The 19142-nt window shown below is 38.3% G+C and overlaps 1 protein-coding gene across 1 annotated transcript in view; it reads right to left on the minus strand.

Moving 5' to 3' along the window:
- PRKD3 (protein kinase D3) overlaps window positions 1–19142 on the minus strand; it is a 74615-nt gene that overhangs the window by 18008 nt on the left and 37465 nt on the right. The window contains exons 4-11 of the mRNA XM_080914474.1: window positions 18046–18177; window positions 16295–16452; window positions 9929–10121; window positions 9269–9346; window positions 6950–7133; window positions 5906–6029; window positions 2550–2627; window positions 1035–1311 (exon numbers count right to left, since the gene is read on the minus strand). Coding sequence (XP_080770600.1) covers window positions 1035–1311; window positions 2550–2627; window positions 5906–6029; window positions 6950–7133; window positions 9269–9346; window positions 9929–10121; window positions 16295–16452; window positions 18046–18177 — 1224 coding nt within the window. The remainder of the gene's footprint in view (window positions 1–1034; window positions 1312–2549; window positions 2628–5905; window positions 6030–6949; window positions 7134–9268; window positions 9347–9928; window positions 10122–16294; window positions 16453–18045; window positions 18178–19142) is intronic.

The raw sequence follows: 19142 nt of genomic DNA on the forward strand, positions 1-19142 counted from the left end.
AGTAAAGCGTTCCTTAGTATCTATGTACTGCATTTTGCTACTGCCGAACATTCAAATATTCATCTCCCCCTAAATAGCTTTTATTATTTCTGATTTGGATTTTAGTTTTAGGCCTAATATAATGCATGAAACAATTGCATAAAATAACATAGGTAAACCGAGAAAAACTGTATTTGGAAAGTGGCTAATACTTATCTCTCTTTATAAATATATTTATAATTTATTATAATGATGATGTTTCTCTATAATTCTCTATAAACATAATTCCAATAAGATGCTATACTCTAATTTTTCACTATTAAATGTTCATTCAATTTAGGTTTAAAGTTTTGTTGGTATAATAATACACACTCCACCCAACCCTTTTTTCCTGAGACAGGATGTCACTTTGGCCCTGGCTGATACTCACCAGACAGACCAGGCTGGCTTCTAATTCAGATCTGACCATTTCTATCTCTTCTGTGCTGAGATTAGAGGCATGTACCAGCACGGCCATTTCAGTATTTTTTAAATTCCTGTCTTGAGTCATTTAAAAGTAACATCATTTGACCACAGGTTTTATGATTATAATGTAAGCACAGTAATATGTCAGCATGGAAAAAAAAAAAGCCCTGAATACTAATTCTGAATCTCATGAGATTTCCTAGACTCTAAGCTGCTAATCATTGTAACACTGTTCTCTGTCTTACAGGCTGGCTCCACTCAACACTAACAATCCCACAGTAGCTACTACTGTAGAGCAGCAAAAAAATACTGTCTCAGATCTGACAGCAGGCTGGCAGATGCAGCGTTTAAATGTAAGGAGATGACGGTAGCTAGCCGTGAATATATACTGGAGCCATTTTATATTATATGTGTGTGTGTGTAAATAATATCAGCATAACTTCACAAAGGTATTAACTAATGGTACTGGCCATTAAAGACAAAACTTAAGCATTAAAAATACAAAATGCAAAGAATGAAAAAGCACAGTCACACAGGTCTATCTACAAATGCTTAAAATAAAGCAAAGCCACCAAGGTGTTCCCACTTACTGTGGTCTTTTCCTTGACCTGGGGAAGTGCAAACACTTGCTTGAGGAGTGACAGGCATGAGGGCCTGGCGAATTGCCTTTTCCCAGCTCTGTGCTACATCAAGTCCCACTCCAGTGGCAGCGAGAACAGGGTTATGAGTGCTGCTCCCATTGTTCTCACCAACAAAGTACACCACAGTATCAGTGATGATTTCAAAACAGTGTGGGTTACTGCCTTGTGAAACGCTGGCGAAATCTTGTGGCGAAGATACACGGAGAATTTCTGAAAGTGGAATTTCCTGTAGTAAAAGAGTTGAATGTTGAAAAACTATAAATACATATTTATTTTTTAAATAAACTAGAAGTAAAGATAAGCATTTTTATGACCGCCACTAAGACCAACACAGTACATAGCATATGGATTAGGTAGCCAGACCACGGAGTATTAGGGACTCAGGGCATGTGTAAAGTGCTTGCAAATATGTGGACCTGTCAGATCCTGAGAGCTGGAGTGGCAGGCAGGGACAGATGGGTCTCAGTAGGCTCACCGGCCAGCTACTCTATCCAAAACAGTAAGCTCCAGGCTTACCCTAAAAACCAAGGTGGAGGGGCTGGAGAGAAGCTCGGTGATTAAGAGCACTTTACTTTCGCAGAGGACTTGGGTCCAGTTCCCAGCATCCACGTGGCAGCTCACAACTACCTGTAATTCTAATTCCAGGGGACCCAATATCCTCTCCTTGTCCCTATGGGCACCAGACATGCAAACACATTCAGGCATAAAAAAGAATCTTATACTTCGAAAAAAAATTTTAAAAGGTGGACAATAACAGAGAAAGATATCTGACATCTGTCTCTGGTTCCACATATATATTGTGTGTGCACAGATTCAAGTGCATGTTCACACACACAAACATTCATACATTCCCACACAATGAGAAAAACATTCAGGAGAGTAGTTTGCCTCTACATCCAACACCTGTCTACTCACTGTCAGTCCCACTCAACAGCTGTAATTCCAGTGACCGCTCTTCTGGAAGTGATAACCTTATGCTGAGCAAGCACAGATGATGGCTTGGGGTTGGAGAGATGACTCAGCAGTTAAGAGCACCTGCTGTTCTTCCAAAGGACCTGGGCCCAATCCCTAGCACCCACATGGCAGCTCACAACTGTCTATAATTCCAGTTCCAGGGGATCTGATACCCTCACACAGACATAAATGGACAGCAATGTGTGTAAAATAAAGATAAATTAGGTTGCTTAAGCATTCCTTCTAGTCTATATACTGGCCTAAACTATTATTTAATGCTTAGTCCAAGTAATAGGATTTTTTTTGGTGTGTATGGTGTGTGTGTAATGGAAGTGGACAGCAGATGTTCCAACAAGGACCTAACGATTAATGATGACCTCTATACACTTTATTAGGCAGTCATAATAAGTACATTCACATAAAAATGAAGTTAACCATATCAAACTTTACTGAAGCCAGAAAATACAGTATCACATTACTTTAACATTTAATAAAATGCAAAATCCTTACCTTATAATATTTTGATCCAGACTCATTTTGAAACAATGTTAGACATTTGCTGTCAAGTCTCCAATAATGTCTCTTTCTCTATTAAAAACAGAAGTCAGAAAATGTGGTTCAAAAATGTTTTCTTCGAACATACTTACACTTTTCCTTTACTAACCATTTCTCTATTTTGAGTAGATTTGAATAACAAGGTTTAAACATATCAAAATATAAAAAGGAAATCTATTGAAACATATCACTCCCACAGTGACTTATATCCCATTTCTTATACTTATCCAAGTGAAGTATGTTGTTAGGTTTTAAGGGGTCCTTTTCTACAAATTTATGTATATACACAGAAATATCTATACATTATTCACATGCATAGATTTACATACTTTACTTCTATGCTAAATTTCTAGATGTTGTCAAAAAATAAACACAGAGCTGTTCCCCAAGCGTGAACAGGTAAAGGGTTCTCAGGCCTCAGCCTTTCCTGTTCACCCATTTCCTGGTACATACAGGCAGCTTTCTGGATGCAGGCCTCCAGAGCCACACTCCTGCAATTCCCCAGCTCCAGGAGCTGACAGGCCTGCACTGCACTCTAACTAAATCAGAGGGTTTTGTTCTTTTTTTTTTTTTTTTTTTTTTTTTGTCATGGACAGCCACATAATTGTTCAGTGTGTTGAGAATAAAAGACTCAGTGCTCAGTCCTAAATGGGACACTGATATTTATCCCATCATCATCAGGGCTCAGGCAACATCACACAGGAGGCAGAAAGCCAGATGAGGAGGGAGCGGTGAGATGCCATATTCAGGGAATGAACTCATATACTCATAAGTAGCTGTGGTTACCTGCATAAGACCTATACAAAATCAAGTCAGACAAAATCCTGACATGGGTGGAGTGCATGATCTTTAGGCTTCACCCCTTAATGAGGAGTGGACAGTTGCTGGGGGAGGGAGAATCATTTTTTCTATTTTTTAAGATGAGGCCACTGGTAGGTTTTCATCCTCCACTGGGTGGCCATATACCCAGGCATTCATCTGTAGTACTCACTAACTTAGTGGTTATCACATACAGTCATAGAAGACATGAAATTCAAATGGTAATGTGCTAGGGGGACATGGAGAGAAATGGAGTAGATATGGTATTTCACTGTATACATATATAAAATTCTCAGAAATATAGGAAAAAAATATAAAAAAGACTGTTTTGGTAGTGTTAAATAAGACTTGTCCTAATTTATAGCTTTATCCACTGGGGTGGATACAATCACAGGGTTAACTACTTAAACAAGTAGTTCTCAACTTTCCTACACTGTGACCCTTTACTATAATTCCTCATGTTGTAGTGACCCATAATTATAAGATAATTTAGTTGTTTCTTCATAAGTACCACTATAAATTATAATGTAAATATCTGTTTTCTGACGTTCTTAGGTGACCTCTTTGAAAGGGTCATTTGACCTCCAAAGGGGATGTGACCCACAGGCTGAGAACCACTGACTGAGACCCTGTCTAAACTTTTTGATCTCTGATGTAGCAAAAATCAACTAACCAACCAACTTGTTATATCAGTCTAAGTTGAAGTTGATATTTGTTATTATAAACAAAACCACACTTTAGGTAGAAGAGTAATTTTATTTCCCTTTTCTGTGATCTCTTTTCATATTAATTTGCTTTTTAAAATTGTGCTATGATCTTTTTTATTATCAATTTGTTGGCTTTTTCACATACTCTTGATTAGTTTGTATTGAAAGTATAAGTTAAAATACTTTTCCAGTTTGTCATTTGCTTGTTTTTGGATTTGCCAGACACAGAATTTCTCTCATGACATTAGTACATGGTTCTCCGCTCTCCAACACAAAGTCTTTATAAAACAACTGTTCAAATGTTTCTTCCATTGGTTTAACTTGAAACCATTTAGTTTTGTTACATGTGAAGTGTATTTATGTTATGGTTATTTCCCCCTCCAAAATGTCTATTTGTTACCCTAATAGTATTGCATTATCCATCATGAGACATACTACTAAACCCTCAGATATGTGTATATTTATGTTCGTGTTGAAAGGACATGGGTTATAAACAAATGAAAAAAATATACAGCTGTAATCTGTACTGCTGTCATCATATAAAACTTTACTGAAACCCGCTAAATATATTAAACACTTCATATGCTTTAAAATGTTTTTATTCTTTGAGTATTTTATAGATGCATACAATGTATTTTGATAATTTTTATCCCCATTTCTCCCCCTAACTTTGCCCAGATCTTATATTAACACCCAAATTTTATGTCCCTTTAAAAAATAACTCAGGTTCTAACTGTTGCCATCTACAAATTCCTGGGTATGAAGCCATCTATGCATGCCTGACCTACTAGGAACCTTATCCTCAAAGAAGATCAACTTTCCCTCCTCCAGAAGCCCTCAGGTAGGAACAGACGCTTCTGAGCCTCTTCCCAACTGTAATGGTGACTGGCTTCATCTTGTGCAGATAGCCATAGCTGCTGAGTTCGTGAGCACAGCAGCCTTATCATGTTCAGAAGACAGTTTCCCTGTGGTCCTCCTGACTCTGGTTCTCAGTCTCTCTGCCCATCTCTGCAATGGCCCCTGAGCCTTGTGGGAGAGGAGGTATGGTATAGTGGCAGTCTCTGTGCTCTATTAGGTGTGAGTTTCTTTGTCAACTGCCAACCTCTGCACAAAGGAACTTTTCCAAAGAGATTTAAGTACTGCAGCAATCTAACTCATTATTCTAGAAAGGATTACTAGAAAATATTCTGCAAATTTTAATGGCTACTGATTTACTGACTGCTACTACATTCCAAATATTGCCTTAAGCTCTTCTCATATATATTAGCTTATTTGGATGTATGAGTAAGTTATTACTACTATAATGAAGACTTCACAGACAGAGAAACTGAGGCATGAAGACAAGTTAGTGTCTGTAGCATGTTTACAGTTTTACCAACAGACTTACGACAGGCTAGCTCTGAAGCCAATGTTCTCAGCTACTCCACTCTGCTGAGCCTTCCTCTGCTCTGTCCTCCTGAAACTTTACAGTTCTTTTTCTTTGCTACACCGACCCATGAGAATAGGTACATTTCCACTGTTTAGACACATTAAAGTAACTGTTTCCTACCTTACCAAGTATGACTATTCGCATGCTATTTTAATTCATGCCATCTTCAGCATAATCATATTTTGAGTCATTACGTTGATGCTCCTTTTGAATCTGGACTATCGTTCTAGCATAGCTTTTGCACACTGCTGTAGTGTATTTAATGTCAGTATATATTTCATTCTTAACTTTAAAAGCGCAGACAGTAGGAGCCCTCTCCCAGCTTCCTGGCACATTGACACCCACGTGGTACTGACCAGGTTGTCCCTGCTGGTGTAATGGACCATCCACCCTTCCTTCACCACTGTGCTGCTCTTCCTCTTTGTGTGCTTGACGGACTGCACCACCCTCATCAGGGGAATATTATTGCTTGTGGACGGACTAGAAAATATTTAAAATTTATGATCAATACTTTCAGTATCTACTTAAAAATCATACCTCAACAAGTTTCTGAAACATAGCTGAGCTAATGTTTTTCAAGGTACTGTGGGAAGACAATGACTTAAAAAGAAAATAAATTATCTCTGTTATACTAATTTATGGTGAACTTATCAAACTACTGTAATACTGTGACTAATCGTGTTTGTCACGATCTTTCTGGAAGGACATGGCCACACATGAGAGGATGGGGAGGGGATGGGGAGATGATGGATGGAGCAGAAGGAATCTTCCAGTCAGATGATTTGGAGCCTATGAGATCATTTGAGTTTGCTGTTGAGGAATTTTCTTGCCCTAGGCAGAAAAATAAATTCATAAGGCAAAACAGGTTTACTCAACTTCACATGGCTCAAATTTCAAAATCAGTCAATCATATTAGAGAAAAGTACTGTTAAGAGAAATCACTTATAGGTATTAAAAAGGTTAAGCAGTGTAATAAATAAAATCAGGTTATAAACAGCTGAAGAAAACATGCAGATATATGTGTATGCAGGCATCCCAGGAATATATTCTTCACTGCTGGATTACCACCTGGCAACCTGTGTGTGTGAAGAAACAGACTGCTTCAATTAATGGTTTAAAATGGACACCTTGAGGTAGCTGCTCCACAGTGAGATAATTTATACAGACTCTATTTAAACAAAGCCCTTTTCTTTTTAAGAAAGTAAAGATTCCCTTGCTTTCTTGAGTTGATAGCAAAGGTAATAGAATTTATTTCAGAAATACTGTGGTTCATGCAATAATTAGCCATGATTTAATTAAATTTTAAATCACATTTAAAATTCCATTTAAAGACAGGCCACCTTCCCTAAAAGAAGATTCTAACCTGCCCTGGCCTTTGGCAGCAGGTTATGGTCCATTACCTGATTGTCTTAACAGTCTCCTCATCTCGCTCCACATCGAGATCGGTTGGGTCGAGGAAGAACATTTTGTCTTCGGGAGGGGACGGCTCCTCTGAGTCATCCAGGCCCCTGCCGCCATCACTGTTCACATCATTGCTGTCAATATCCATCGGCATGTCTGTATCTGTCCCCAGACTGGAAGGCTCTAAGAAAGGTTTAAAAGACTTACAGCTTAATAGTAATAGAATATTAATACATCTAAGCAGATCAGTCTTAAAGTTAACTAGAAAAAAAGTTTCAAAACTTGACAAAAATATCCTTGAGATTCAAGGTAAGGGAGTCTATTTGTTTCTTACTGTTTTGTATGTGCTGGGGATCAAATCCAGGGCCTTGCAAATTCTAGGCAAGTGCTCTACCACTGAGAAAGTATATGTAAAAAACATTAGATAAGGGAATTGTATTCAGAAAATTTAAAGAAATTCTACAATTCAATAATAAAAGACAAAGCATTTACTTAAATACTGATGGGCAGTAAACCTGTGCAGTGGCTTTGGAAGTCTGGCAGGTCTTCAAAATGGTAAGTACCAAGTTGGTCAACCTTGTTCTATACGAGGTATCTACCCGAGTGAAATGAAAACATATGTCCACAGAGAAGTAATACTAAAGTGTACATCATTCTAACAACCCCAAAGGCAGGTGCAGCACAAGCATCTACTAACTGGTGGTAACTGCAATAAAATGTAATAAAATGCACTTATTTCTCTGAGCGCCATATTATTTGTCCATAAGAAAAACTAAATGCTGGCAAAGGCTACAATGTGTATGGGCTCTTGAAAATACTATGCTAATTAAAAGAAAACATCCACAAGCCGCCATAGAGATTGTATGACTGTATTTATGTTCAATGTCTAAAACTGACAGACATAAAGGTAGAAAGTTGTCTACTGGTTGCCAGAGGCAATTAAAGTGAGAAGAGAACAGGAATATGAAGTATATAATTTGGGTGAGAATGAAAATTCCTAGATAAAGTAAGGGACACATAACTTTGTGAATATAAGTATGTAAATTATAAAACAAGCAACCTGTATCTCAGCAAAGCTGCTAAAAATATACTATCAAGTTTTTATGACCTCTATAAATGAAAAAAGGATTAGTATGTCAAATTATCACAAAAATAAAGCATCTAAAGAGACAATGTGGTGGGGGTGAAGTTGGCACATATAACTAGCAAACACTTGAAAAGTATTCAAACTCACAAGTAACCAAAAAATTGCACATTAAAAAGAATACATAGTATTTTACATCCATTTATTAAAAGGTAGAAAAGCACAAAAATACAAACGTGTAAACTATAAAGCTAGAGAAGACTTTAGGCATATGGAAAAACTAATACTATAACAATAATGTTAACTATCTTTCACCCAAAACCTGTCTATTAAATCTACCTTTTAAGGTAATGGTGTTTAGAATTGATTTGCATTAGTTACCCCAAAGAGCTTATTCACACATTTTAGCATGTTTTCATGTACCTAAATTGTGTCTTCCATGAACTAGGAGGTAAGAGTCTCACTAAACTCAGAATCTGCTGGCATCCTGGACTTCTCAGACTTTAGAACCATAGGAAATAAATTTCTGTTGCTTATAAACTACTTCACCTATGGTCCTTAATATCAGTCTAAACAGACCCAAGACAACTGACAACCATGAAAGAAATATACAGAAAATGTTAATTAAATTCAAGGAGTTAAATTTTCAATCATCCTATTGCTAAAACATAACTTATATCATATAAACTATTAAGGGAGATTATGTTGGAAGCCTACAGTACATGCTTTTATTCTTTCCTACCAGAAATAAATAATAACTTCACTAGCATTATTATCTTTAGGAAGAGAGTGAGAGATTGTTTGAGAGAAAGACAGACTAACGAGCCAGACATGGGTTCACATTCTAGCTCTGTCACTTCTTGGACCTAATTCTCAGGTCAATTACTTAATGTATTTGTGTATTAGACATGTATCACAATCACCGCAGAAGGTTGCTCTTACATTTAAAAGTCAATGAATAAGGAATAAAGATGGCAGCCGGATTTTAGAAGTGAGTTGGAAGTCAATATGCATCCCTGGATCCTGGAGGCCAGAGTAGCAAGATGGCTAAAGGAAAGATGGAGGCATTAACACTCATGTGCTGTGTCACTGGCCCCTGTATTCTGCTTAGTTATTAAGGCAGAAGACAATCTTATACAAAGTCAGTGAAATAAAATATGTAAACAACCTTACCCAGAAAGTACAGTCATGATCTTTTCTTTTATAAAAGCTAAAAAAATATAAATAATCTTACCTCCATTGAAAGTAACCTCTCCAAGACAGTCTCTCGGTACTTTGGATGCACAGCGTTTATGGCAGTTGAATTTGCAATCTAAAATATAAATTATTTAAACAGGTAAAATTAGATATGATCACAGTTCCTTAAAATCACTCACAAACAGTGTCTTGCTCTAAGAACTCAAGTCTTAGGCAACAGTCTAGTTTCAACTTCTAATGGCACTGAATAGTTTTCCAACCTTTTAGTCACTTAACCAGGGATAAGCTTCTTCCTCTGTGTAATGATGCTAATGCCATTTGTATGAAACAAAGACTCTGGTAGCTCGTCTCCTCTGACTTCATGCCTAATCTATGGCATACATACATTTTTTTTTTTTTTTTTTACTTATCAACATGTGATCTTATACTTAATTTAATTGAGAAATAGTAACATGATTTTATCATATAGTTATTCTCTCTCTCTCTCTCTCTCTCTCTCTCTCTCTCTCTCTCTTTCTCTCTCTCTCTCTCTCACACACACACACACACACACACACACACACACTTCCCCCTTTCTTTTTTAACCTAGCTACAAGAACTTTTTTTTAAGTAAATGTTACTGAAACTTAGATATTTTAAACTTGTATTTACTATAAGAAATACACATTAATTGTACCAGGAATGTAAGCAATCCTACCTTTACACTGCATTCCTTGGCGAAAGAGACCTTTCAGCAGCCGCTTGCAGTACTGACATATTGTTGGTCGGCCATAAGAGTGGACAGCAAATGTGTGTGGAACTTTGACCCTGCACATTACCATTTTTTCCATCCAGATCGGACGACCACTCCAGGACGGGATTCTCTTACTGGGCTCTTGGTGAGTATGTGACTAGAACAAGTAATTTCTATCAGTATAGGTTAATCTTAAAAACAAAGTACTGGAAACAACGTAAGCACAAGTTATTTATCTGGAATGCTAAAGTCAACATTTAAACTGGGGACCTCAGCAGATTCCTTTGGACTTAATTTACCAACATTTGTGAGATGGAAGTACAGACTTCTGAAGAACTAGAGTAATTCCTCACACAAGTATGAAGAAAGAATCATTTCAGAGAATGGAGAAACCTACAGCAGATTTCAATTTTTAGCACCAAAAAGAAGCACAGAGTTGAGAGAGTACACAATAGAATACCACTCAGCTATCAAAAACAAGGACATCATGAATTTCCCAGGCAAATGGTGGAACTAGGAAATATCATCACGAGTGAGATAACCCAGATCCAAAAGGCCACACATGGTATCTACTCACTGATAAGTGGGTATTAGCCATAAAGTACAGGATAATCAGCTATAGTCAGCAGACCAAAAGAAGCCAAATGACAAGGAGGGCCCAAGGAAGGATGGCTAAATCTTTCTCAGAAGGAGAAATAAAACACGTATCAGTGGTTGATGAAAGAGGGGAACTGGGGTATTGGGGAAGGGAACAGGGCAGGGGTGAAGATCATATGTAGGAGGAGCAGGCCATAGAGAAGGGAAATCAGCTGGGTGGGGAGTGGGGGGCAATCTCTAGGATGTGCCAGAAACCCGAGATGGGAAGCGGTTCAGAGGGTCTATGGGGGTGACTCTAGCTGATATTCCTAGCAGTGGGGGGTATGGATCCTGAAATGGCCACATCCTGTAGTCAGGCAGGACTCCCAATGGAAGGGTAAGGACAGAAACCCACCCACCACAAAGTCTTCATCCCAAAATGTGCCCTGCCTACAAGATGTTCAGGGAGAAAGACAGAGCAGAGACTGATGGGATGGCCAACCATTACTGCCCCAAATTGAGACCCATCCCATGGGCAAGAAACAATCCCTGATGACCCTATTAATGATACTCTATTACGTTTGCAGACTGAAACCTAGCATAACTGTCCTCTGAGAAAGAGATGCAGAGACTCAAACCCAACATTTCATGAAACTTGGGGAGTCTTATGGAAGTGTTGGGATAAAGATTGAGGGACCAGAAGAGGACAGGGACTCCACAGTTAGATCAACAGAGCCAACAAATCTGAAACCTTGGGGGCCTCCAGAGTCTGAACCACCAAAGAGTGAGCACAGGCTGGACCTAGGACCCCTGCGCACATGTAGCAGATGAACAGCAGAATCCCCAACAACTAGAGCAGGGGTTGTCCCTGAGCCTGCTGCCTGTGGATCCCATACCCCTAAATGGACAGCCTTGTCTGGCCTCAATGGGAGAGGATGTGTCTCGTACCATAGTAAATTGTTTTTGGAGGAATTTTTTTCCTCGAAAGGAAGCTAAAACATTAAATAAAGAATAATTTAAAATGTTTGTGAGCTTAAGAGATAAGTAGATTTTTTAAACTACAGCTCTCTCTAAACAAAGGGAATAATACACTAAATTATAGGCCAGTTCAGTGCAGCTTATTCCATTTATTGAATACACATCCAGTAATTAATATATGCTAAATGCTATGTCATATATCTGGAAGACGATCTAAACACAATCACGTGCTGAGGTACAAAGGTTGCACACCTCCCCAGATGACTGAAGGCATACACTCCAGCCCCGTCTTCACTGTCAGAGGAGGTGGTACTCTGGGCTTCTCAATGTGTCACTCTACTCTGCATTTCCTGCTCCTGCATCTACTATTCTTGTTCTGTCTCGAGTCCAAATTATAGAAGGCACAGTAAAACTGATTTAACTATCAGTCATTCAATATAGAGGACACCCCTGTAAGGAAGATTTTTATTTGCCAGTGGCCAGTTAGGACCTTTATTCATGTTCTGCCTGTATCAGGGCATTAGGGACAGGGTACAGAGCATGTGTGCCAGGTACAATTGTTGGTCTGTGGTGGTAGCAGTCACAGGGTTATTTAAATTCTATCCTCATCTAAATTTAAAGGTGGACTCAGATTAAAATGAGTGGTTAGGTTTTCTGCACTGAATCCCTACCTCAGTGTGCCCTGACCCACATCAATCAGTATGACCCCTCAGCCAGTGACCGCATCAGTGATGCTGGCAGCAGAGGTACGGCACACTGAATGAGCAACTGAAGGAGGAGGATGTCAGTGGATTTAGCGAGAGAATTTGGTTAAAATGGTACCACTGACATCAACACAGCAAGAACTGAGTGAAAATCCTGGCCCTGTTTTAAAGTCTTCTTTTTGCAAATCAGCATTAGCTTAATTGTTTTTCCATAGTAATGTGTAGCCAGAAATTTTCTAAAAGTAGTTTAATTCCAATTAGCTTAGTTGTAAGCTAATTAATTCCTCACAAAACTTTTCAATTGCCGATTATCAGATAAATACTCTCTCTCAAGGATATAAAAGCATTTAAAAAATCATCAACTCTGCGCGTTTAATCAGGATTGGTGAATCTGTGAGAGAAGTCCCTCCACTTCTGTGCACTGGCTTAGACCCGATGCTTTCTTTCTAGTGTCATTCGGTCCTGTTATGGTCCCTTGGAAATATACTGAGAGGAATACTCAACCATTTTACCTTCAAATAGTCAGTACTCAGTTGTGGATCCTTAAATCTTATTGCTTTCATTCTAACCAAATTCAATAAAAATTCTTTTCTTTTACCTCTTTACACTGTTTTTTATGATCATGATAGAAATAGTTTTGTATACACAGGCAAACTCAGAGTTATGTTAATATGTCGTATTCCAATCGTACCTATTTCTAAGCTCATTTCCTTATTCAGTGAGGCTTTTTATCTTTCCTCCATCCCTCCACCCACCCACCCACCCATCTTTAAAAATGTATTCTTTATTTCCCTTAAGAAAACTGGATGATAGCGTGCCTCTGAAGACTGTAATGTAGGCCTTTGCGTAACAAGGTAGACACAAGGAGGGTGAAGAGCTCTTCACTATCTTTGGTTCAGCTTCAGGGTTGCTTTTACCTTCTAACTTCTCTCTCCTATTCTCCACCAACAGAGGTTGCTGTACTGGAAAAACTACTGACAGGATGCGTATGTGGAGAAGGAAGAAGAAATACACACCTGCTCATGAGCCAGATCAGCTTGATCAACACTGGTGATCTGCAGGGTGTTATAGCCAGACCACCCTCAAACTCAGAACAATAATTCTATTTTTCAGTATACTGAGTATCCTAAATAATCTAGTGATTCAGTGTTCAAGAGATGTATGTAGGTTACATGTAAATATCCTGCCAATTTCTATAAAGCAGCTGAACAGTAATAGATTTCACTATCTGCTGAAGGTCCTAGAATCAATACCCCGTGAATACTACAGGACAGTAGTACTTTCATTTTTCCTCTGTCTTTCTCTAGGCCTAACAATCAACTCTGGGTAGCTGTCACTGGGGTATCATTCGTGGGGCTCTTAAGGCAATATTCTTATTATTCCCTGATAGTTCTCTCAGAGGTTCAGTGTGTGAGACCCACCAATGTTCTACTTCCAGTCGTCTCCCAAGGCCTTCCCCATGTCTATCCATAGCTTCTCCTTCTCAGTCTACACACACATTCCTTTCCTGCTCTCTCCCTTGGGTGTTTGCGGTTATTAAGCAGGTTATCATTGGCCTAGAACTCATGATCCCTGCTTGAGTATTGAGACTGCCTTTCTTTTTCTATTTCAAAAATCTTTCAGTGGCTAAGTGGTATACAAACAGAAGAATTTTTAGAAGAGGATTACATAAATTTTTACTTGGCTAGCTCAATTTGTAAAGATTTTTTTAGACGAAAGCCCAAAGCCTGATATTGTACTAGTATATGGAAATCATGATAGCAGCAATATATAAAAGACAGAGGTTTTCAAACCAACTGATGGCAAGATAGCATTTTATAGATGTAAGCCTGTAAATTTCAAGTACTGCTAAGCACAGATCCTCAATAAAGTACTGTATTTATCCTTGGAGAGAACAATACACTAGGGAAAAATAACTAACTTAAAAATAATAAGATCTGAACTTAATTTGGGTGTTTCTTATTAATCTGCCCTATGACTCTGGAAAGTCATTTAATCACTCGATGTCTCTAGAGGCATGCAGATAACAGAAGTAGCGATCTACCTCACATTTTGAGAACCAGCATGCTCATTTATATCAACTGAGTACCAAGTACTGTGCTAATCCAAGTGAGTCACATACTGACCTTTACGGAGAGAATTTCTCCATGTTCATAAACCTCTTTCTACTGTCTGTTCTGACCATGATAGAAATAGCCTTGTACACGCAGACAAAGGCAATCGCAGAGTTACATTTAAGAGATTGCTCCCACTGTGCCTGTTCTCAAGCTTAATTCCGTACTCACTAAGCTTTGTATCTTGGCTTTCATTTATCTATGATCTAGTTCATAAACACTTGGCAGAATGTTAGACTCACAAACAAGGTTTCTAAAGTGTGATGGCATTAAAAAAAAAAAAAAAAGGCTACACTGTAGGTCCTGGTAAGTGCCACCTCAGCTCAGAACTCTGGAGGGGGAGCCCAGCAAAGCATATTTTATAAACTTGGCAAAAGTTTAAGAGCCACTACTGGCTTCAAGCACTTTCCAGTGGCAAACTGTCCTGTGTGCAACAGATCTTCAATGATGAGAAACCTGAGAGGGAAAGACATGCTGTGAACGTGGGTGCCGATGACGCAATGAAGAACGGAGGGTGCACGTTTTGCATACTATGCTAATGTTCAGTGGAGCGATGTTTTTTCCCGCCATCACTGTACATGTGAGACTCCACATGCACCAGCCTTCAACGATGGACTGGTACTAGCAACTCTCCAGTGCACTTCTAGTCAGCAGTCCCTCATATTCTGAGGCTTCTAGTTTCTAAGTAGCCTAGTTGTTCCTGCTTTCCAGTCTATAAATGATCGTGGTGGGACTACTGAGAATCTGATCATATAAGCCAATGTAATAATTCCTGCCATTTAAATACACACACACACACACACACACACACACACACACACACACACACACACACACATGCATAGGGTTTGCTCCTCTGGAGATCCCTAATATAGTTACCTAGTGGAGAAAAACATAATTGGAGTTGTGTATTAGAAAATTGGCCTTGAGGATGTGGAGAAAGAGGAACACTTCTCCACTGCTGGTGGGGTTGCAAACTGGTACAACCACTCTGGAAATCAGTCTGGCAGTTCCTCAGAAAATTTGACATAGTACTACCTGAAGACCCAGTTATTCCACTTCTGGGCATATACCCCAGAGATGCTCCAACATACAACAAAGCCACATGCACCACAATGTTCATTGCAGTTCTATTTATAATAGCCAGAAGCTGGAAAGAACCCAGATGTCCTTCAGTAGATGAATGGATACAAAAATTGTGGTACATTTACACAATGGAGTACTACTCAGCTATCAGAAACAATGACTTTATAAAATTCTTAAGAAAATGGATGCATCTAGAGAATATCATCCTGAGTGAAATAACCCGGTCACAAAAGAACAGACATAACATGCAGTCACTGATAATTGGATACTAACCCCAGAAAGCTCTGAACACCCCAGAAACAACCCACAGACTGTGTGAAGATCAAGAAAAAAAGAAAGAATATATTTTAATTAAAATAGAACTGTATCACATCCCCCTTTCCTTCCTACAGCCCCTCCCAGTTTCTCTCCTATCTCCTCAAATTAATAACCTCTTTTCCTATATTATTGTTACATATATACATATGTGTATGTATATGTACCCACAAATACTTAATTACAACCTTATAAAATGTATTTGTATACTTTTATGCAAAAATGCTTAAAAATCTGTACATTTATCTTTGTTTTTTTTAAAATAAAGTTAAAAAAAAAAAAGAAAAGAAAACTGGCCTTAAGATTCCATGTAAGATTAAGTGTCTTGTGGATGCTGGGTGCCAGTATAACGAAAGGAGGCTCACACAGTGATTTATATAATAATGTAATCCCAAGGGGCACACAATACAATCTACTGCTATTGGTAAGCTTCGTCTTTATTATTACATGCAGGAATATTACTGTATCCTGGTATCACCTGCTCTAGGATGTCATAAACCTTGTAAAATCACTAGGAATAATTAGTAAAATGCCATCTATGATTTGAGAATACATACCTCTTCACTAAGAAGGGGCACACATTCAGGTTGCAAGGGTCTTGGAACTGAGAGGCCAGGTCCTGGCAGAGATACATTTGACAGACGTCTCTTTCTTACTCCACTGCAGTTATTTGGAATCTTGAAGGCACATCGTTTATGATAATTTAATCCACAGCCTAAATATATTTTAAGAGTAAAATACAAAAAAATTTAAATGTAACTATTTGAGATGTGACACATAGGAACAAGTACTTCTTTATTTTTGTCAGCAACAATTCCAACCTTAATTAAGAACTAAGATAACAGATGTGGAACATAACAAATTCAAGAATAGGAAATATAAAAAAGTTTTATTAACTAGCGTAGTGAATCTTGACTTATGATACCTAATGTAACTACCTGGAAATATATTAGAAACACAAATTACTAGACTTATCCCTACATCTACAAAGTCAGAAAATGTGGATGGAGGTGGAGCCTGTTTTATGATACTTGGCAAAAGTTTAAGAGCCACTACTGGCTTTAAGCACTAGCCAGTGGCAAACTGTCCTGTGTACAACAGACCAATAATGATCATAAAATTATATGAAACTCAAATCTCAATGTTTATGAATATAAAATAATAACAAATACTAATACAGAGTGCTAGTATTGAGTAATTATAATACACATAATTATATAACATAAAAGTTGTATTGTATCGTGTGTTCAGGCATTTGTGTAAGAGTACGGAGTCTAGAGGTGAGCCTTAGCTCTCATTACATTATCCACCTTGTTTTGGGGCAGGATCTCTCACTGGGGCCTGGAACTGTAAAACCCCACGGATTCCCTTGTCTCCTAACTTCCCAAATACATGTCACCACACCTAGCTTTTAAAAGGGTCCTGGGGACTGAACATGTTGTGTGGCAAGCACTTTACTAAGATATCTCCCTTACTTTATAAAGATGTTTTATTGCAACACATATCTGTTATCTTCTGTTTATTTACATATTTTCTACAGTTCACTGTTGAGGTTTTTAACATGTTTAAAAATTTTCTGTGTATGAATGTTTTGTATGTATGTATGTATGTATGTATGTATGTATGTATGTATGTATGTATCTGGCACATACACGCCTGGTGCTCTTGGGCATGAGATCCTCAGGAATTAGAGTTACAGATGGTTGTGAGGCACCATGTGGGTGCTGGGTATTGAACCCAGGTCCTCTGAAAGAGCAGCCAGTGTCCTCAGCTGATGAGCTACCTCTCTGGTTCCTATGGTTTAGTTCTATACTACAACAGCAGAGTTAGACACAATAGAAACCGCACAGCTTGAAAAGTCTTAAAGTATCTCCCTGCTGGGTGCTTTACAAAAAACTTAACTGACCTGTCACTGCATCTTAATCAGACTTATGTCTGATGAATTGCTATGCTCTAGCAATTCTAACTTAAAACAACTTGCCAAATTTACCACTGTACAAAAAAACCCTAAAAATATAATAAAACTCTGTAAGTGGCTAATACTTATTAGTCCATTGTTTTGTGTCAAATATCTTACTCATATTACCTTATTTTACCATCTATGAAACTGGTAGAGTACCTTTCACAGAGAAAGCAGTCTCCAGAGAGGCTGACCAAGCTGCCTATGCAAAAGAAGCAGTAGGTGGAGGCAAGGAAAGACCAGAGTCCTCATCTCTGCAGTTCTAAATCCTTACTACCTAGACACTGACTCAAATGTGCAAATGTAAAATCCTCTTTCAAATTAATACACAAATTTGAAAGCACTTACCTTCACATTTTAATCCTTGACGTACCAATCCCCAGAGCATTTCACCACAGTAATCACAAAAAGTAGGAGCTTTGTAAGAATGCACATAGAGAGCATGAGGGCGGATCTGGAAGTCTTCTACTGTGGCCAAAGCTTTCCAAAAACAAACAAACAAACAAAAGAACAAAACAGAAAGTATTAAACTATATTCTATAATTGCAGATTAGTTAGGAATGGTCACCATATCCATGTATATGAAAACACAAGGTAACTTCTCTGAAAGTTTCACCTGACCACAAAATAAATTATTGTTAGTATTTAAAACTGGTTTAAAATGTTTAATAAACAAAACATTTATTTATTGTGTGTGTCACATGTTAGAGAAGAAGCAAGTGCTGTGGCATACATGGAGGTCAGAGGACAACCTGGAGAAATGAGTTCTTTCCTCCTACCATGTATATCCCAGGGATCAAGATCAGAGGCCTTTATCTGCTGAGCCATCCTTCTGGTCCAATAGTATGATTTTTAAAAACTGTTCTTTTAAAAGTCCAGTAGTTTTAAATGAGTTAAGTTCCAAATAAGCCTAGTAGGAAATTTGTAGACTAGGTATTCCAAAAGCATTGTCTCATAACAAGATGGTAAACAGCTATTACATCTTCTTTAGCGCATTAAAAACCGCTTAGCTTAAGGTACACTGAGAAAGGAAACACTGAAGTAAAAGGTAAAAATAAAAGTGCTATGGCACTTAACCTCATTGTCACAGTGCTTCTGTAAAAAGACACTGAGTTCACAGATGTCCAGGACTTCGTTCTTCTCTATGAGCAATGGAGCAGTAGATCAAACACCGTCCTCTCACTTCACCTGAACGTCACTAGTGAGGTGCATGTGGTTTGATGAAAGGTCCACAGCCAAGAATAAATGAATGTGATCATGATATTAGAGGAGCACATACATCTGTGAGTGAAGGGAAGACAGGTGGGCTGTGGTGTAGAATGATCAATGCAGGGGGTCAGGCAGACGGAAGAATCAGGAACACAGATGAGACTTGTTAGGACCAGAATAAAGACAGAGAGGATCTCAAGAACAGGCTAAAAGATGACTGTGGGAGGGTAAAGTGA

Source organism: Micromys minutus (genome assembly GCF_963924665.1).
Source record: "Micromys minutus genome assembly, chromosome: 3".
Taxonomy (NCBI): Eukaryota; Metazoa; Chordata; class Mammalia; order Rodentia; family Muridae; genus Micromys; species Micromys minutus.